Source organism: Poecilia mexicana, unplaced genomic scaffold (assembly GCF_051168715.1).
Source record: "Poecilia mexicana isolate PSO_F unplaced genomic scaffold, ASM5116871v1 scaffold_19, whole genome shotgun sequence".
NCBI classification, from domain to species: domain Eukaryota; kingdom Metazoa; phylum Chordata; class Actinopteri; order Cyprinodontiformes; family Poeciliidae; genus Poecilia; species Poecilia mexicana.
Genome location: NW_028263388.1, coordinates 6,979,662 through 7,001,730, shown reverse-complemented (window position 1 = coordinate 7,001,730; position 22,069 = coordinate 6,979,662). Strand labels below are relative to the sequence as shown.

The 22,069-nt window shown below is 41.3% G+C and overlaps 1 protein-coding gene across 1 annotated transcript in view; it reads right to left on the bottom strand.

The window, feature by feature from the left end:
• Positions 1–22,069, bottom strand: part of spata20 (spermatogenesis associated 20) — a 39,877-nt gene that overhangs the window by 9,028 nt on the left and 8,780 nt on the right. The window contains exons 11-15 of the mRNA XM_014991531.2: positions 21,760–21,952; positions 20,466–20,634; positions 16,818–17,026; positions 11,896–12,095; positions 10,286–10,366 (exon numbers count right to left, since the gene is read on the bottom strand). Coding sequence (XP_014847017.2) covers positions 10,286–10,366; positions 11,896–12,095; positions 16,818–17,026; positions 20,466–20,634; positions 21,760–21,952 — 852 coding nt within the window. The remainder of the gene's footprint in view (positions 1–10,285; positions 10,367–11,895; positions 12,096–16,817; positions 17,027–20,465; positions 20,635–21,759; positions 21,953–22,069) is intronic.

Genomic DNA, 22,069 nt, shown 5'->3' with positions numbered 1-22,069 from the left:
TTTCTTTCTTACTGGGTGTCACTCTGAGCTGCTGACAGCCTCAACACAACCCTCTTTACTAAATCAGTGCTGCGTGGACCAAGGGCTGAAGATGCCTTGGTGTCTGGCTAGAATTAATAGCCTCTCTCTTCAGCCAGGCCCTGACACCCACAGCACACTTCATCAGCTCCTGCTGAGTTTAAGATGAAAGGGACTTCTCATTTGCTGATGTCAAACAGATCATGTCAACGTACAACGCTTTGGCGATCGAGTCTGACAGACGAGGTCGCACGGACAAGAAACACACGGGTAATGGTACCATTTTTATCTCAGCGGGGCCACGTTGTTCCACTCAAATGTAGCGTTTTCACCACTGCCCTACAGGGGGCGATAAGGTCGATGTCATGTATACACACAGGAGAAGAAGAAAGGATGGGGTGATTCAACTAAATAAACTCCTTTGATTTTTCAGGTTATTTGCATCATATTGCCGTAAAAAGTTAGATTTATTTGTTGTGGATAAACCTCCAAATTCACCAATGTGTTTCTTTTTATTACTTGAATGGACGTGTTCATCCTTTTGAGATCCACAGTAGAGACCGATAAATTGGTCCGTAACACAGGCTGCATGCAACGTGCATTACTAAACATAATTAGTCCACAAAACCACTAAAAAGTAAGACAACTACCTCCGTTTTTATTTTTAAAGTAAGAAGAATATCAAACTGGGGAATACGCATTCTTATTATTAGGGTCATTAAAACTTTCCACGGCACTTTACCAAAGTGCACAAGCCATTTTCCACTTTGACATTACATTGATATAATGGTTTTGTTTTGTTTTTTTCCAGCCGTTCATAGGCAGAAAAAGCAACATCTGGGCTCCATCTGACGTGTTTCATTAGTCCTCATGTTGCACAGTGAGCCAGAATCAGGATTAACAAAATTGTAGTTTTCTTCCATCTTGTCACTAACCCCAGTCATGTTTCCTACCATGTGTTCATGTTGCACTACACCGATATATGATGCTTTTTTATGAAACAAAAACTGGTCAAGGTTTATAATAGTGAATAAATATATTCCATAAGTGTTATAAATAAGGCAAATAATGAAGTTTATCAGTCAGTTTTTTTGCTAAGTCTTTATTAGCACTTTTGTACATTATGCTCGCTAAAACAGAGTATCACCAAATTGTTGCACGAAGCTGCCCCGATGGAGCCTTATTCATAGTGGCAATATTGTGCAGAATCGTGGTAAAGTCTGATTCCTTTCTGATTCAACCTCAGACAAAGACTCAAGCTTCATCGAGGTGCTGGTCTCGTCTTCTACGTGGAACAAATTCACTCCAAAAAAAATAAAAATACAAAAAAAACCTCCATCTTCTGATGATCAGTGTTGTAATTCGTTCTTTGGACAGACGTGACTTCTTTCCTGCTGTTCCTGTCAGAGATCTGTCCCAAAACAGACCTAAGCTCGCCTGCTACCAATTAATCAAGCACTTCACTGGCGGCAACAACAGACGATCTGGGCGGTTGGTGGACACTTTTGGAGTACACGAAGTTCTTAAAGGTCAATAAAATTGTTCTCTTGGCTATAAAGTCATTTCTTTGATTCCCGGTGTACCTTTTAAGCCAATAACTCTCTCTGGCAACTTAATGTGCACCTGATCACTTTGCACAACAATCCAGCAACACTACCGGAGACACCAAAGTTCCCAAAGTTCGAACCCAACACTCGTGTCACTTCTTTGATTATTGAAGCTTCAAAAACATCAAATCTGTATGACATTAAATCTGGATTTGTACTACTAATTTCTGAGGTGCTTTAAGTAAAGTTGGGCTTTATTCATACAATTTTTAAGAAATAATAGAAGGAAAGAACAGTAAACACACTGGAAGCGTTAGATTGGCCAAAGTGGATGGCACCGGTGGGGGTACCATCCACTTTTTTCTTAGTTTTTCTGATAGTTGAACTGCGACTGACTGAGCGGCTTGTGTCGTATCGGTTCATCAGAGAAATGTTGAAGCCGAGTGTTCTGGCGCTGTTAATGAACGAAATACTTTGAACTCCTTTCCTTCGTCCGACTGCCAACGCGATCCTGGTTGAGCTTTGAGTGCTTCCAAATATGTGCGGTCCAAACAAACAGTTTAGCTGTAGTAGTTTTCCACTGTTCCTTTTTTAAGTTTATGTGATAGATTTTACAGGCTTTTATGAGCAAAGCAATGTTTTTCAGTATTTAAACAGTGCTGTAAACTGTGGGAAAGCACTTGCAAACTTTGAACCTTCCCCCGTTTTCTCACGTTACAGAAACAAACATTGATCTATTTTATGTAATAGATCATCACAAACTAGCACAACATTTTGGGGGAAAATTCTCACCATTTTTGCCAAATAAAGACCTGAAAAATGAGGTGTGCGTTTGTATTCCTCGCTGCTGAGTTGCTGCAGGTCTTTTGGGGGTATGCTCTTCCAGCTTTGCACATCTAGAGGCTGACAGTTTTGAACATCCTTCTTGACAAAATAACTAACTTGGGAAGATTGGATGGAGAGTCCTTGAACAGCGTTTTCAAATCCTCCCATTGATTCTCTGTTAGATGTCGGTCTGGACTTTGAGCCATTCTAACACATGAATAATGCTTTAATGTAAAACCTTCTGTTGTATGTATGTATCTTCAGGGCTGTTGACCTGCAAGGAGGTAAATCTCACAAGTTTTTGAGCCTCTAACAGATTTTATTTTAGTACTGCCCAACATTTAGCATATTTAACTTCCCATCACCTCTGACAATCTTCCATTATTTACTATGTCTTCTGTGGCAAACTGCATTAGGTACTTTTTATCAGTTTCTTCCAAAGTTCAACTTTGAACTGATCTGATCAGATCAGAGAACCTTTTCTGTCTCCTAAATGACTAGTGGCAAACTGCAAAAGATTTATGTAATTTATGTAACTAATAAATACCCAATAAACAGATTATCTCCCCTGGGCTGTTGACCTCTGGAGCTCCTCCAAAGTTAACATTTGACTATTGGCATTCTCTGAGGCCTTTAAAGAACAATTGGGATTAAGTTACCCACAGATGGACTCTTTATGAAATTGACTATAACAGTGAAATATCTAGTACTTTATGTTGGTCTAACACTTAAAATCTAATGTGGAAATAATGCTCAAGGGTTAGAAATACTCAAAGCACTTTAGAAGAAAATTAAACTCCATTAAAAGTATTGAAAAGGGGAACTGAATTATGCATTTACGGTACACATTTAATATGTCAAGTAGACGTGTATTATCCCACTTCCCCACCCAATAGCCCAAGAGGATCCTGCAACAACTGAATACAATTTGTGCAAATTGGTTAACCCACTTTAGATCACTGATTACATGAGATGAAAACATTCACATTATTACAATGGCACATAATATTAACAGAAAGGGGCAAATGTAGGCAGGCTGTTGTGCGTGATGTATTCTCAAACTGGCTTCTTCTGTGTTCTGCGAGGGTGTTTTTTAGTGAACTGACACATGGGATAAGCAAAGAGCTCAACGGATTATACAGCATCTCAAACAACAGCAGGAAAGCTGCTAGGATTGTGAAGGTGCACGCTCCTCCTCCCCCCACAAAAGCTTTTGTGGATGCATTTGCAAATGGTGGAAATGACTCGCTAAGAAGTTATGTGCAACCTTGGAGGTTAAAACGACTGGATTAACATGAAATACATACGTGAAAGTGTAGCGTATAGACTGACATGGTCTGTAAGCAGCAGGGGAAAGGGAAGAGGATGCGTGACTAGCGTGTGGTCAGAACTTTCCCACAGCTGCCAGTCAACCTGTGCTTTGCTCTCCAGCTGGTTATCGAGCGCAGCGGGTCATTACGAGACCACAGACAGATGGATTGTGCAACAAAAATCAAGAGACAAACGTGCATGCTTCTCTTTACTTTAAAGAGTGGGAAGGCCAGCGAAGGCAGAAGATTGAGGCGAGGAAGCTCAGAGATCACCACGGAGGCCCGTGAGAGCGCCTGGCTCTAATCCTCCTCTCCACTGTGGTTGACTGGGCTCTCTGTATCTCCACCCAGCTCATTCATCCCTGCTCTCCATGTCGCCCCGCCAACTCTTCCACAAGTCTCTGAGGTCTTGTTATGGATTCCGCGATGTTTCCCCCCTTCACAGATGGTTTCAAAAAGGAGTCTCTCTGCGCTTAAAAAGGCCATGTTCCTCAAGTCCCCTGTCATATTTGGCTACCATTCCACCCTCTAAAGTGCTTCTTCCTGAAGGACAAGGGAGACGGGAAACATGTCCGCACATAATTGTTTCCCCACAAGAAATTCTCACACCTCGTCTTTTAAATCCTTTAAAATCCCTGGAATACTTTTCGCTCTTTCACTCACGTTACTTGTGATTTCTTAACATTGCCAGGATCACACGTATGTCACTTAGTTTCCCTCTCCAAGTAACCTCCAGAGGGGGCCGCCTAACCACCTGACCTCACCGTGGAAGCGTAGAAGCGCAACACCGACTCGGCGTTGTGTGGCAGGCGTTAAGGGAGTACGAGCGAAGGATGATTAATAAGCAGTTCTAACAGCGGCATTCAGCCATCGGGTCTCCGGTGGGAGTTGTTGTTCTTGTTTAACAATATCCAATACACGAGGGAGGGCACCGTAAAATCCAAAACTGATTTAAACTACTGTCACCAGTCGCAGCTAAGCAATCTGTCCCAGCCTCGTCATCAGAAGACACAATGGCTGTCAAAAGTGTACACACCCCAGTTGAAAAGCCAGGTTTTTGCAATAAAATTAGACCATGATGAATCACTTTGGTAGTATTTCTACCAGTACGGTGATGTGTCCTGAAGCATTTAACTGAAAGACAACAAAAACCTATAAACTTTCCTGCATAACCATGAATTCTCTTTACCTAATGCTTTAAAAGTGAGGACTGCCTGGTACGACTTTTTTTCATTTTCATCCTGTAGCTCAAGCTATTGTTTGCAGAGAGGTGCATTATGTAACTTTTAAAGAATTTTATTTTATTTTTTTACATATTTGCTAAAATTGTCACCATGTCATGACAGTATCGTATAAGACAGACAATCTGCGAAAGTATTGATCTCCTCCACCTCCTCTCTGAGCTACTATTGCTGTATTTTGCAAAATAAGGGCATTTAGTAGTGTTTACATGTGCGCCGCTGGTACAGTCATACCCCGAAAAGACGAGCAGCTGGGATTGTTCTTTCTGCAAACCATTAATTCAGAGCCAAATACAAAACATGTCACCATGGTGACTTTTGTTTTTAAAAACATTTTGGAACAATGTGTAATTTTCCTTCCACCTCACTATTACACACTGGTTTTTTTTGTTGGTCTGTCACATTAAAATAGCAAAAATCTGATAGCAGTTGTTGCTTATAATGTGACAAAATGGGGAAAAGTTCAAGAGACATTGATATTTTTGCAATTTGTTAAATGTTATGCATTACCTTGCAGAATAGATAGGGGAACCACGCACACACACCAAAATAGCAGAAACTGGTAAGTGCTCGGATCTGGCTAATTGCTGGAAAGAAAGCATCTCTATTTGTTTTCCAACTCCCACCCTCGTGTAATTTCTCCACCAGCACATTCAGCAGACCTCGCCCCGTCTCTAATCAAGATATATTTCTGCTTGATAGAAAAATTAACCACAATTTAATGCAGCAATTACAATCAGGCTCAATGTTTCAGCATGGCTGAGTGCTGTAATTGATTCAAACAAGCAAAAAAAAGTGCAGTAGATACTGGGAGTGCTTGTGAAATTAAATAGTAGATTAATCAAATAAAGTAAAGATTGCAGTGTGTGTGCTTAGACCAGCAGGAGTTCATTTCTTAGCTCTCTATTCACCACAATTAGTTTGTGCCTGCTTCAAATAAGGGGAAACAGACGAGGGGTAATTACAGATAAACTAGACACGTTCTCTGTTCATAGCTACCTAATGTTACGTGGAGCACAATCCCCTTACGCCTTCTTTCTTCTGCAACTTCCATTTATCTCATTTAAACATCCCTAAATCTCTCATCCCATTCTTTGGCACTTTAGCAATTCCCTCCCCAGACCCTAGCATACACTTTGTTTTATCCGCCTCCCATTCATCCCCCTAATACAGCAGTTAATTTTACGAATTACATAACAGGACACACATTTTGTTCTGGTCTTAGTGTATGTGCTCACATTGCTCCCCCCCACCCCCAAACAAAGGAATTAATCACAATATGTATTTAATAAGTTTGCATGCCAAAAGTAAAAGGAGTGTGTTGAGGAAAACATTTACCAACATGTGTGTTTGCTTAAATATAAACTGCAATTGCTAACATGTCCCGTTGTCATCTTCTATAAAAATCGCATTGATCGTTTACAAGAAACTTAAGTGAAAAAAACAATACATCCATTGTCTTGCGATGCCCACTAACAGAGAAAGGCATAATGTTAGTTAACTCTAAAAGTTACAAAGGATAACATAAGAACTTCAAATGAATAAACTATATTGACCGATAGCTTGTTGACATGCAACTTCAGCCCAGGGTTTCCTCCAGAGTAATATTGTCTAAGCCTGGCGGGCCACCAGCCTTTACTCCCCACAGGCTTTACTTTCCCCCCACCAGGATAAGCATAGCTTGTTTATTTTAAATAAGCTAGGTTGGTAGTTGACGCATTGAACTGGGCTTGAGTCTCCAAACTATGATGCCTGCTAATGCATGTTAGAATTGTAACTTTTAACATAAAAACACGGTGGGCTGCTAATGGACGGCCCTAACTCCCCCTACCACTGGGCTTAGCAGGTTTTCTGGGGAAATCTCCACTATACATTTTTGAACGTTTGGCTTTGTTTCATAAATGATCGTCTTGAAGATTCAAGCACCATTAGGTATGATCTCAATCTCATATCCTTCATTAGTCATCATTGGCAACCTGCCTAAACCAAGTAGCTGGGCAAGGAGAGCATTAATTAGACAAACTACCAAAAGGCCTATCAACAGCTTGGGTGGAAAAATCTGTTGACAGGACAACTATTATGTCGTTTTTCCACTTGAACCTAGTAGCATTGCTCAACTGGGCTCAACTCTACTCCAAACAGTTTGGTTGGTTTTCTATTGCAATTGATTAACAGCTGTAGTGGGAGGAGTCTTAATATAGTTGTGCCCTTCCGAAAGTCAGAAAATTAGTGCCAAGTGATCTGTATGTGACACAAACACAATGGAACAATGGAAGCTATGTTGAACATTTTGATCAGTCTTCTATTGCCCTTAAATACTTAGTCGTTTTGTGACTTTTTAGGTTGGTAGGTTGGCAGTATTGTAAGGCATTTGCTCTCGTGACGAAACCAGAGACTCCACTGCCTAACAAATCACTAGTTTGTGTTGGCTTAACACAAATTTTAAATCCCAATAAAACACAATAAAGCTGAGCTATTGTCTTTACTCAGCATTGTCTGAGTGAAGTGTGTGAATAAATGTCACTCTGCTTATTTTTAATATGTATGCAATAGTGTGTTATTGATAATTCAATAATTACCAATTATGTAAAGAGTGTTTTTGTTTAAAATGGCAAACTCTACTTCTAAAGCAAATGAGCCGCAGGCAACAGCTTCCCCATGTTGCCAAGGGTTTCATGGGTAAATTGGCTACAGGTAATTTAATCTGTTGATGGGATCCGTCTCGTCAGCAGATGAGAACATGAAAGCTAAATAGAAATGATAAGCTTAGGCAATGTGCACCAGTAAGGAAGGGAAACAATATTTTACTGTTAAATTTTTTTAAACAATTAATGAATTGTTCAATAACTGGAACTGCTATGTCCAGAACGTTTACTGACCATTTCTACATTATGTTCCTACATTCCCACTACATCTCATGTTTTCCATTAAAAGTGGAGATAAATATTTTTAAAAATGCTGATATTTCATATAATTTTATTGTATTAGTTCAAATGATTTAATATGAACCAGTTTGCATCCAAGGAGCCAAGGTACACCACACCCTGTACAGAGTTCTATACACAATGTTTGTGGCGACATGAATATGTAACGTTTATCCAACGTGGTGAGAAATTAAGTAAATTTTTTGTGGTTGTTTAATGAGGAATCATAAAAAACATTAAAAGGCTAAAAAACTTGGATGAAAGACATGGCAATCTCTGCGTGAACACATCGTAAAAAAACGGAGGATGCAGGGAGTATGGCTGTGTAATTACATTGATTCTACGATATTCTAAGAAATCAAACTAGAGACTGAACAGGGTCGCTATATAGTCCATCTTACTACTCATGTAAATTGCAGACGTCTGTAGGATGGCGTAGCTGCAGCATCATCAGCTGTTGTACTCGAATGCTGTGCCATGTACAAATTGCATATCCTCTACTGTGGCTTGTGGTTTGACCAGGCCTCTATGGTTAAGTTTCATTTTATGTCAAGGAATGAATGCATCACAATGCCGACATTTATTCTTGTAGCAGTCAGCTGAATCGAATTTCTATCAACTGACTTTGAGATGCTTTAGCTATTCAAAGCATTTACTCCACCTCTGTGCGGGCCACTGATTCGATGTTCTTAGGTTAGAGCGCCATCTGAGGATTATCACCTAAAATATAATAAACTGTACTGCATCATGCAACTAGCCCTGACTGAGATAATCCTCAACATGCATCCTGCTCAATAATAGATCCATCTTGTTATCCATTTCAGTCTAGGCCTCTTGTCTCTCTGCAGTTATCTGGAATAGCCTGATGTTACTGCTGCCACTGGCTGATACTGCACAGCTCATTTATATTTCAGATGGGGCTGTGTTGGCTGACGGTTTGTGTGGAAGGAGGAAGGAGGGAGAGAGATGGAGTGTGTTACTGGACAGCTCCTGCTTTAATTCATTGTTTTAGTTTTTTTTGGGTGCTGGCTGATGGAGTTAGAACAATTCAGTGAGGCATGAAGCTGTGTGCGAGTATGTGCTTTTCTACTTCCCACAACAAACTATTTTCACCCTCAATGGATTTTCTTAATACTTGTTCCAGACATTTTCATCAGGATCCAAGGACGTTGGAAGCATCATCAAATCTGCCAACCAATAAATCAAAGTTTATCATGAAGTGGTGAGACGTCTTTTTTTTTTTTTTTAATGGTTAGAGGTGAAAGCACTGAGAAATATGGTCCAGGATCACATAAACGGTTGGATGGTTGAGAGTTAGAGTTCTTCACAAATCGTTTGGTGTCAGGACTGGCAGAAAAATTAGAACTCAAAAAAAAAAAAAAACTTCAAAACCTTGAAGCTGCAGTTACAACTTAGACCTACTACTGCAAGTCAACTAAAAGGGCTTTTAGGTCAACTAATGCCTGAAAAGAGATACTTCTGAAGTCATTGCAGGGAGCAGAGGGATGGAGAGAGACTCGGGCTGACCTTTAAAGGGCGCCACTTACAACAGCCAGCACCCCAGGCACTGATCTAGGCCAGTTTCAGCCTCTATCTATGTGTTTATGCGTCTGAAAAATGATAAGTATCTACTGCAAATCCACTATCGGCTGAACAAACTAAATCACCCCAAGCTATGTAGAGGTCGCTGCCAATACGGGGAGATGAGAACCCGCAGTACTGACAAGGAGACTGAATAGCAAGTATTTTCTTTAGCATTGGCTCTGAGTTTGAAAATGGTGGAACCAATTCAATATTCAATTCTATAATACTTTATTTATCCCGAAATTAAACTAGGTACTGTCGTAGCTCGTCACTGAAGTGTCTTCAAAGAGTTGTGGAGGATGGTAATGTGGTGAGGAACGATCTACAGTAGGAAACAGTTTGATTGAAGATACTAGCTGCGTTTCCATTACAGCTAGTGGCAAATCTTTGTCAATATTTTGCAAATGTTGAAAAAACACAATTTCACATTTATTTTCCTTCACGTTGATTGGCTGTATCCTTGGATAAACGTTAGACTGTAGCTATTATCTTCTGTGGAGGTGCTAAGACAGTTTCCACTGTGCATAATAAGGCACAATTGGTGTTTTCACCATTAAAATAAGCAGATATAAGCATTTAGACGGAGTCTCAAGTATTTGCAGATATCAGCAACTTGCAGGTTGCTGTGGTCCCGCCAATATTGGGGGTCTACTGTTCAGTACTATGAAAACTTTAGTGAATTACTGGTACGGCGGTGGATGCAGTAGAGTTCTAGGTGTTTAAACAGACCCACCATACTGTGTGCCTAAGCCAACCAGGAAAGGGAAGACACACACAAATGAAATATATCTACGTTGTAAACCACTGCAGGTTCTGGACAAAAGCTGAGTATTTACCTTAAACGGTGAAAAGAGGGAATTGACTGCTGCAAGAAGCCCTGCAGTGTCCGAAGCCTCCCTCTGACCGCAGATCACAATCTGAGAGAGAGGAAAAAAAACACGAAGGAAGACAATAAAAATGCGACACAAAGAAAAAACAATGAAATAATAAGATGGGGGAGTGCATGACTGAAAGAACAGGGTTGAAAGGTGGCTTATAACAGGAAGGAAGAGGGAAAAGAGGTGGTGCAAGTCGGAGCTTTATTTGTAGCACTAACAAGGGAGGCAGGTGGTTTCTCTGAAACTGCCTGAATCCTTTGCTCGTTACCTTTCACCCCATCAACCTGAGACATCCCCTGCAGGTCATGTATGATGGACAGGAAGCACCCAAACCCGCAGTCAGACCTCGTTATCTCCATCTGTGTTCTCCTGCTGCTTTCACTTTAAAGCCTTTTCCCGCCGCGTGACCAAGCAACATTGTCCTGCTAGCATCCCGGTTTCAGTGGTTTCAGGCTAAACTAAGGATGTTAATATTTCAACACTCGATTATGTAACCCGACTTTAACAGCTCAAATAACCCAGTAAACGCAAAAGAGGGGCAGCTATAACATGAGAAGAAAAAAAAAAATCCTTGTGTCCAGGGATGAAACGAGCGTCCTGGTGGGCGGGCTTGTCCTCAGACAACTTGGTGAAGTTGAAATGAGGTGGAAAAAATGCGGTTCGCTTTTCTGGCTTTGTAAATCACGCGAACGGGAAATTCCTATACATCTGTTGAGTGTGGTATTTGCAAGAAAAGCAATTGCTCTTTCAGTTGTGTTTTCCTTCGAGGAACTGTCCAGGAGTTATGTCTGGTGGATGAAGGGAAAGCTCCGAGGCCTGGTTTGAATCTGCTAATCATGGTTCACTCTAAATGAACCAGAAGCTGTTTAAAACACTGGTGAAATCCCAGATCAGTCATGATCGCACCTGCACTGTGATTACCTTCTCTAAAACCTAAGATGGAGAGATCAATCTTGAGATTGAAATGTCAAAAAGATACATTTTTGACATTCGATTTGAAACCGAAACCGGAAGAACAGTTCATCGAATAAAAAATAAAAAAAATGCATACAGCAGGATATGAATCACAATCATTCACTAAAATAACACCTTCCTGCTTATTTACACTCCTTCCCTAATAGAACTTCCTCTTTTTTACTTTTTTCAGTGATGCATTTCTTCTTTGCAGCGTTCCCGAACAGAAATGTTCCAGCGCAATCAATACGCAGACGCTCATTGTTTAAACAGCTTCTTCCTCTCGTGCTGCATAATGTTTTGTTCAGTTTTTGTTACTCGGTAAAAGCCGTGTCTATTATGCTTGCTCCATTTGTCATGCGAGCAGAAACACTGACTACTTTCAGTAGGCGGACATGAAAATGAGTTCCAGGGAACATTCAGGTAAACAAACCCGCTCCCCCCCCAGCTTAGCTGTCTTTCAGGCCTCACGACCGACAGATGAGAAACAGATGGGTTGGGAACTGCACAGTGGTCTATGATAACTACTCTGTCAATATTAACAATCTTGTACAGCGGGAATAGTTAAACCGACCGAATAAAAGTCTTGATCTTGATGTAACGAAGCAGCGTACCTGTTTAAGTGTGTAGTGCTGGGCCATGAGAGCCCGGACCATCTCGGGCAGAGCTATGGGAATACTGGTCAGCCGGTCAGAGAATGCTGCCAGCAGCTGCTGGGACTTCTGGAGCCACTCTTGTCTTCCGGTGTAGTGGGACAGCCGCAGCAGATTGGAAGCTGAGACGGAGTTGGCGCTGGGCTCTGCTCCATCCTGATCTGTGACACACAGGGAGGTTCAACAACTTCATAAGCCTTTAATAGGTATCGACCTCTGACCGTTCCTCATTGAACAAATTGTATATAAACTGTAGAATCCTGGTTCCTCTCTTAGGCCATCGTCTCATTTGCTCCCCCTACAGGTTTGCCGTAGAATTTAGGTCAAGAGACAGAGATGGCCAAGGAAGAAGATTGATTCTTATGTCTCGTGAACCCTTTCTGTACTGATCTGGTATATTGTTTGGACCACTGACCTACAGAAAGTCCCAGTGAAAGTGATACAAGTTATTGATTAATCTAAAGTTGATCAACTCTATTGATCGACTAACCATCAATTGATCAAAACCAATGCATTGGAAGATGGTGGTCAAAAGGTGTGTGCACATTTCAACTACATGCTACAATCACAGTGCCATCAAATGCCCTGGCATGACGACTGCAGCGGATCTAAATCTGTCTAAATGTGGAACTTTTTCTCCACCAACACTGGAAAATGTGTAAATGTAGTTTGAAACTACTACAACTAATCTTGTAGTGGGAATTCACATTCTGTTGTGTTTTTTATTAGAATTGTATATTTGATGAAACACTAGAAACCGTTTCAGCTATTTGCTGCATAAAAAATGAATAAAGTCCAACTGCCACGTATGGATTACCACGTCCTGGATAACCAAGAGCTTACACCAAACTTTATGTTGATAGAATCCTTGATTACAACTAAGATGACTGCTGAAAAGAAACAAGCTATTTTTACTGACATTCTCTGTTGCCCTCTGACCAAGGTTTTCATATAATCATAAAGACCTTAAAAAAGTGTGTTTTGTGTTCGATCCTCCCCTAAACACACATTCACCCCACAGCTATAAGGGGTTTTGATGTGCTCTGTGAAGTAACTGGTTCTCATCTTACACCAAGCTCTGGTTAGAGCTTGGGCACAATTTACAAATGACCTTTGACCTCTCAGCACATCTGCATTTCAAAATAATGCCTGCGTTTCTGAGTGCTTCAGAATCCAAAGCCATTTTTACGTCTGACTGCGTACCTTGTACGCAACCTAAAAATAGCAACAGTAACCCGACAGAATTATTCAGCCGAAGCCACATGAACGTAACTACAAAACGCATATTCCTTCGTTTTTGTGACAAGCATGAATTAAAAATCACAAAGAGACACGTGCGCACCGACGGATGAGAGACTTGCAGAACGAGCGTGATTTCACCCAGCTGTATGCTCTTTGTGAGCCCCGTGGTGGGGAAGACTCTAACAAACCTTCAAATACACACACCAGGGTTTGGTAGGCGAGTGTGTCGCTTTCCACATGTCACGTTTTCCTTCTCTTAAGGAGCTCCGTCGAAAGGAGGTCGCAAACGCACACCGAGAGAGAGAGAGAGAGAGTGAGAGTTGTGGAGGGAATTGCTGCTGCCATCGACAAAGAATACAGTCATTGAATAAAACACTGCCTACACTTTCATCAAGTTTTAAAGTCATAAAACAGTTTTTTTTTTAACCTGGTGTACTCTAACTTGATGCGTGTGTAATATATTTCTTTCACCTGGGAGAACGTCTGAAAAGTGCAGCGCTGCCTCAGGAGACAGAAACAGTCTGCAGTCTCAGGAAACTCAACTAACTGAAAATAAATTCAAAGAAAAGCAGGACAGACAGTGTGGATGATTTTAACCTTCCTCTTCCGACACATACACACACACATACACACACACACACACACACACACGGGAGTCTGGCAAAGGCTCGGACACGTACAGAGGCAGCGCCTTGGAGGTAATCTGTCTACAGCTGACAGGCTACGCTGCTGGGAAAGGCGTCCGACGCTGCGTCGTTAATGGCTTTCAACCCGACGCAGCGCAGACGCCGTAATGGCACCGCGAGTCCCCTCAGAAGGGAAACCACTCTCGTGTCAGCTCCAATAAAATACAAACGGGGCACACTTTTACATATTTACACGCATTCATGTGTGATATATGTACTGCTTACCAGGAGACAGGGGTCAGAAAAACTTGTAAGAGAAAGTTAATGGCAACAATGACCTGATCTAGGAAAGAGACACAGCTGGGTACAAACAGACTGGAGAGGGGAGCACGTAAAGTTAACGGCAGCAGAATGTTTATCAATGACTTCGTATTGGAACGAGAGAGAGAGTTGTTTTAATTATCCAACGTCTGTACAGTGTGTGTCCTGATTTTTTTGGTTATTTTCCATAAGACAGTTGAAAAAGTATAAAATCTATAAAATTCACGAACAGATGAGAAGTTAAAGGAGCAGTACTATGTGTTTTCCAGGTACAGAGAGCCACTTCATAGCATAATCATGTTACCTTCAGTTTATATAAAAATGCTGTATGTATCAAATATGACTTAAAGGAAATCTGACTTCATAAATTAATGCATTAAAATTGGGTCTCTGTCTCTTTAAAAACTCCTGCTCTTTCTGAAACTCCGCCTTCAGGAAGTCATCACAACATGGCTCCTCTATTAACCCTTTAATCACGTTTTTACCAGCATTGGTCTGAGAAGTGGCTCCTAATGAGCTCAACAGATTCACAATTCGCAGAACTGAATTCAAACGTCCCGCTTCACACATCTAAAGTGTGACAAAAAAAAAAGCAGGTTATTTATGACAAAAATCTGTAATTTATGACAAACTGGAATGTCATCAATGACTTCATAAAAGAAAGATGGCTAAACACAGAAGAACTAAGCCTGGAGTACGTCTGATGGGAAACACAAAAACAAAAGCAGCACTTGAAGATGATAGGATATCTTTGTCGATAACTTGATCCTGGAAAAAGACAACAAATATAGAAGCACCAAATCAAGTGTACCTTAAACAAACAACAGAGAAAACAATAAATTTGAGACATTTTGAATGCGGAAGATTACTAGATCCAAACCAGAAGCTTGGACCCGACTGATCAAAGGTAAACAATAGCGTGTTTACAAGGTGCCAGCCTCTCCGGCCTGCTAGCATCCGAAGACAGGCTGGAGTGCACATCAAGGTTATGGCCATTTATATTAATATCTGAGCTTTCACCTACTGGCCCGTAACATTCAAAAGATACGTTCTTATTTGAAAGGCTGCAAAATCACGTCAAGACTGCAGGGAGAGTCACAAATTAAGAGGGAAAAAATAAGGAGGTTAGTGAGAGACGACAGGAGCAGAGTCGGGAAGTTGATTTCAGACTCCCGCTGTACTTTGCGGCGCTGTTCCAATCTGTCAGAAGCAGATGGACTGAGAGACGGACTGGAGACGAGTTTGACAGCTCTGGTGATCAAAGCAGCTCGAGAGGCAGGGCATCAGTGTAGTAGGGGCTTTTTATGGCAGAGAGGTTCGCCGTGAGTGACTGGCGGTTGCTAGTGTTCTTACGGCGGACGGAGGAGTTCAATAATCCTCCCATCTTTTATCCTTCATCAAGTCACCTATCAGTCCATCCATCTCCTGCTGGCAGCCTCTTTTCTTGAAGTGTAGCAAATGAGTGAAAGTGGCAGGGATATTACAGTAAAGCCTTCCAGATCCTCTGAGCTTGAAACGATCAATATGGCATAGGGTAACAGTGGGGAAGCAACAGATTCATGATGGACGAATAAATTAGTGAGTTTCTGACAAAAACAATCCATCAAATTGTCTGTTGTTCCAATAATACAGACATCTGTTCATACCGCTGCTTTTCATCAGGGTTGTTTTAGCCAAACCGTTGCAATGCGCAGACATCTGCAGTGCCTGTGCAATTCAAACCTTGAATTTATTCAGTGTTCGGCGCTCTCCATCCCTCAGACTGGGCGAAAGCACAAAGGTCCACTGCAGCAGGAGTTCTAATCATCCACCTGTCCATCAATCCTTTCTGTATTTCACCCCTGAAGCTACGAACCCCTACATAAAACTGATGCAGGCAGAGTTTCAAGCACTCCTCATGAAACGTTAAAAACACATCGAGGTAAAAGACAAGCCCCGACCAACGATGCTGGCTTATCTTCAACAAGATTTGCACCAAGCATTGCTACACGGTTAATGCGAGTTTCACCAAGTCAACTTTAAGCGTTTTTAAGACCATAATGAATAAAATTCAAGACCTATAGGATGACAGAAGTGTACAAAGGGTTGGCAACAGAAGCGAACCAGTGGCTAACATGAGCGTCATCCAGAAAACTGCTGATAAATTTACACTTACCCTTGACAGACAAGAAAAAGCTAGATAGATTTTCTCCAGTTTGTTCAACGGGAGCATTAATAAATGTCAGTAAATTTAAAAATATGGTTCAATGCAGTTACTGTGTGTAGTTCAGTGATATTAAAGTAACTGGCATCCTGAAGAAGCCTTTTTAATATAGGAATGTTTTTCTAGAGCAATATTTGTGTTTGTGGTGCTATAAATGCTGTGATATGCAGTTACTGCCATACGATTACCTAAAAAAATGAGTTTTAATTATCATAACTTTTATACCACAAAATATTGTGATAAAATTCTGTCCATATCTCTCACCTCTTCCACTTGTCAGATAGTGTAAATCAAACATCTCAGCTATTTGTAAAAAAAAAAAGCAGCTCTTATAAAGATACATTTGGAAATCCTGAGAGTTTAGATAGGACTGCTCTTCAGTAAAAGGGTAAGTTTGATGTTTTGGTTATCTCTGAACGTCAGCCACCTTTATTAAGGCCGACTTGTTCAATTGCTCGTTAACGCAAATAATGAGCGAGGCCATTACGCACCCTCCTTCAGTCGCAGCAGAACCGCGGCGTCGCTGGGCTCGCTGCAGAAGTAACCTCCGCCCTGGTTGTCCCAGAACAGCGCGTCCTGCCTGGCCTGCAGCTCCTCGGCCCACCGCAGCCACTCCGTCTGGAACGTGGCCTCGTACAGGTCCAGCAGGCCACAAACAACGAAGGCGTAGTCGTCCAGGAAGCCGCAGATAGGCGGGGATCTGGGCAACGCACAGAGGGAAAAGACGAAACGAGGACATTAATCATTAAGTATTTATCGTTGGAGCAATGTGGAAAAGCACTTTGATGAGCTCCACTAGTGAACTAGTTCAGGATCTTGTTTTTGGGGTTGTTTTTTTTTTTTTTTACACTTCATATTTTATACAGTAACTGTCTGTGCAAACAGAATAGAAATCCAGAAAAAAAAACCCACATTCTTAGGTAGGGCAGAGAAAAAGATACACTTTTATATGTCCACCACAGACATGATTTATAATATATAAAAAGACAGGGCGGCAAATAGTTAGCACACCTCTAAATCAGACGTTATACACACTCATCAAGGGCATGAATACCATTAAAATTTGAGACCTTTAATTATTTATTTAAACCTTTTTTTGTCAAGGATGAAGTGATTATGCAACTTTTTGGACAAGAATTATATGCACATGACAACATTTATTTTACATACATTTCCCCCCAGTTAATATTTGGTTAAACCTCTCTTAAGAAGTTGCACTTCATCCTCATGGTTGTTTTACGGCTGAATATTTGATCGTACCGCTGGGCGATATTGGTACAGCTCATTTAAATTGGTAGTTTTATTTATACAAAGACCCAGGTTTTAAGTTAAGTCCACAAATTTTCAACAACGTTTTGGAGAGACCAATCCAGAAGCTGACTGTTGGTTTTAGGGATGCACAGTTTACAGTTTTCCGGCCAAGCGGCAATCTTTGAAAAGCCCGATTTGGCGATTCTGACTTTGGCCAATAACGATTATTTTATGACTGACACTGTGACATAGTCACTAAGTTGATAACAGTGGGGCGCTTATTGTTTATGGAGTAGGAGTTAATTTCTTGGCCAATGGAAAGCTGGGCTTCACAGTGAACACTGATGGTGTTTTCCTCTAATTCGTGGCAGGTTTAAGTTTTGGTAGTTCCTTGTACAAATCTATCGAGTTAATAGAACTTTCCCATTAATCTTCATGCTTTGATGAATAGGAAATCTGAGCTTAGCAAAATCAGAAATTCCATTCAGTCAAGAAACACATTTACAAACCAAACGGTACATCTCTGTTTCAAATTCTTTAGAGTCGTCAATCCCTTCTTCTCCATGTCTAAAACAACCGTGTACGGCTGATACCGATTCTGAAGTACTTTCTTCCTCACTGACAGTACTGAGTCACCACTTTTTAATAAACTGTTGTTATTCCACTGTCCCCCGTCCTTCCAGTTCTCACAACGCCACCCTCCAGATGAGTGAGTGCACGAGGACGGACTGTGACAGGAGGCCAGATAGTGCTGTGTCAGGTGAGGCTGATGGTGGAGAGGGTGAAAACCTAAAAGCGATTTGGAGGAGATGAAGTGCATTCTTGTGAGAGGTCATAAAAAGCCATGAAGTCACGCTGTAGTGAGACAAGAAATCGGTTGTGGCATCAGTCAAGTTAAAAAGAGTCAGCAAGAATCAGGATGGGTATGACAAGGTTGAAAATGTTCAGGAGGGGGAACTGATATTCACATTTTCAAGCAGTTGTTGCAATATATAAATTAAAATACTTGAAAAAAATGTGTTTGAATTGGCTTCAGTACTTTCATAAAAAGCATGCAGCTACTAGCAAAAGGTGGAAGCAACACTAGAAGTTGTTCACAAGAAGATGGCTTATAGTACATGCTACAACCACAAGGTGGCAGCTCTGTGCATCAAGCGAGATTCTGTTGAAGTTTAAACGATTGGATCTGATTTTACCCAATCGCTTATGTTTATTCATGATGTAAGTAATGGGTTATGAAGCTATGAAGCTTACCAGAATTTGCGTGTGTTGTAAACAACTGTACCCCACTGTGAAGAGAGAAGTGTGGAGCTGAACAACACCTTTGCTAGCAATAAAATGTCTCAACTCTCCTGCAGTCTTAAGAGCCAGGGTCATTTGGACGGCGGGGTTGTACTGACAGCGCATGTGCTTTTACAAGTTTTAGTGTGGTTTATGTAACTGACGGTCTGACTGGACAACCACCGCCTCCTCTCTTCCCCACTGTCCGACCAGGAAATCTGCCGTGCTCTTCCTGAGCATCGCACTAAGACAGCGGGAGGGTTCAACATTCCTCTTGGTTCAATTTGAATTGGTCAATATTTGGAAGCGTGACCAACATGAGCTGAACGACTTTGTTGACTTCTTTCGCTGTTGCTTCTAATTACAGGCAGGAAAGTCATCGTTCACAACTTTTATTTCTGTTTGCTGATTTGCCCGGTTGAAATTCTACTGAAGAAATCCACCTCGACGGGAGAAATTGAATTGCGTAGGAAGGCAATTTCCAGGCTAATTGGGAACTACTTCATATTTAGCAAACCAGCTCCATATGACATTACTGGTGACAAAACAGCTGATCTTATTTTTTATTTAATTTTATTTTTTTTCTTTAATTATGTAAAGCACCTTGAAATCCCCTGCTCCTAAAATGTACTATACAAATAAAATTTGATTGATTGATTGATTACCAAAGTAAAACTACCCTCTACCTTCCTTCTGCTCCTCAAAGACGTAAATGCATTAAATTTTCGGTTGGCAGGAAGGAGCCACAGAAAACATACAGCACCAACTTCACATCCTATTAACCCAGTTAGTCTCAGCCCCTACCATTCCTTCTGGTAAATGGGCTCGCGGCCCGTACCAGCCCCGGTACGTGTGGAAGCTGAATCAGGTCTGAAAAATGAGCCTCTGTAAACACTTTCGAAGACGACACCATTCTGAACAGGACGGTAATGAATGAGACGGGCGCCGTGGAACAAGGCCAGGGCGTTTAGGCACAAAGTGTGTATTTGTTCACATATGTGTTTCAAATTGATTATATTCCATCGAGCAGGTTGTGGGACTGTTGGCACATTTTTCTGCTGATTCGATAGCATTTCACACTCATTCATTCACAGTAACTGGGCCACAGTTGCTGGCCAACGGAACAAGGCCAACTGAAGTTGTTGTGTTGGATCAACAAGAGAGTCAGTTCTTGACTAAGGGTGTGTTCTGAGAATAAAAATATTAACATGCTAATACACTTACTGAATGATATTAATTTAGTTGGTTAAAATTAAGAGTAAAAAGAAAAATTCTTGTCTCAGCCATGAGAAATTAAAATTTCAATAGGACTTGAAAATGAAATTAAAACAAGGTCAATCATGTTAAAATATGCAGCCTGAAAAATCCAATAACCGAGCTGCTGGATAAAAACACAGGTTGCATGGAACGTTACAGCTGAAAACTTATTTACCCGGATATTATGGTTGCCTGTTTTCATGTAAAAAACCATGAACATTTCATAGCTTTCTACAGTTTTAATATAAAAAACATCTTTTTGATGGAATACTTGAATATTTTTATAAAAAGGTGAAATGTGCTTTTTATTATTTATTATACCATTTTTGAGCTAAAGTACTGTATCTTACATCTGTTGCACCTCCATCTGGTCTCCGCGGTAACAAGATCGGAGCATGTTCTGCTGATTGGGGTCCCACAGGTGCTCCTTCAGGAAGTTTCCTGCTTGCACCGCTCTCTCCAGCAGCACCTCGTTCCCCAGCACGGCTCCAACCCGAGCGAAGGCGGACAGCATCAGGCCTGCAAGGGAGGAAGCGGTAATAACGATGCTTGTGGTGGTGATTAGCTCCAAAATAACTCCATCTCATGTTAAAACATCACGTTCCCTTGTCAAGGTGCCAATGTGTAGCCCGTGCCAAAAGTCCCAGCGCAGTTATTTCTGCCCCCCAAACCCCTATTTCTCTCTTTGAAGTTTCCCCATGTTCTCTCATCCTTCACTACATCCTTCCCTTCCTCCCTCCGTCCCTCCACACCTCTTTCATGTAGAGTATCAAAGCCAATGGTGCACAGCCCGGTCTTCAAAGTGCAGCGGCGGCAGCGGGCAGGTGATTAATGGAGGAGTTTGTTCATTAGAGAGGAGAAGAAGAGGCTCGGGACTAATTGGAAAGTTCTCGGAATGGCAGGGCCTCATTACCTCGCTAACATACCGTCAGGAGACATCCGGTGAAGGAACCCAACCTGTGGGTGAGTATGACTGTTTGTTTATGCATGTGCTTAGTAATTAACTGCATTTTTATAGATGATGGGCAAAACAATGGAAAGGAGCGTTAAAATTAGCACCATGTCAATGTGGAAAAACAGTTTTATTAAATGATTCGCCTTTTCTCCACCTTGAAAAACTTTATCATAGTTTGTCTCATCACAAATGCAAACTTCAGGGTATGTCACTAGATTGTCATCTGATGTGGGTAATGACACAAAATGGAAACCGTACAAAACACGGCTGTCCACTATTAAGCCTTCACCGAATGGAGAAACAAGGATAAACATGATGATGGACTGCTGTGTTTGCAAGTTGATGTCAATGGATGTTTTCCATCCAATCTTTGGGTTGGGTAGGCAAAAACAAACCCCAACGTTCATATCCCAAAAGTTGCAATTGCAGTGAAATGAGGTCCAACAAAATGTTGAGTCAGTGTTAAGTTTCCACACATTTCAGATTTAAGAACAGTTGGAAAAAAGTAGAAAATATTGCTTCCACTTCACGCTTAGGCACTGCTTTGTGCTGATAACATGAAATCCTAATAAAATAGATTAAAGGTTTTGGTTGTGATATGATCAATCAGTAAAAAAAAAAAAAAAAGGTATTGAAATCTGAGATCTGCTGTTTTTACTTTTCGCTGCCTTGTCAGACTTGGACTTTACCGTTCCAGGAAGCCAGCATCTTGGTGTCCAGGTGGGGTCGCGGGCGAATCTGCCTCACTTCTGCCATTCTGCCTCTGGCTGAGGTCATGAGTTCGTTGAATTTCTCTACCGTGATGCCAAAGTGAGCAGCTGTTAGCTCTGCTGAATAACGGACAATCAGCACATTTTTCCCTTGCAGCTCCCCGTGTGGGTCCTGGCAATAGAGAGCATAACATCTTCACCAACAATGACCCTTAGCGCCCGTGACGGTTGCCATGTCGACGAGCGGAAACTGTCAAAAGCAGATACGGCCTTAATATTAAAGTAATAC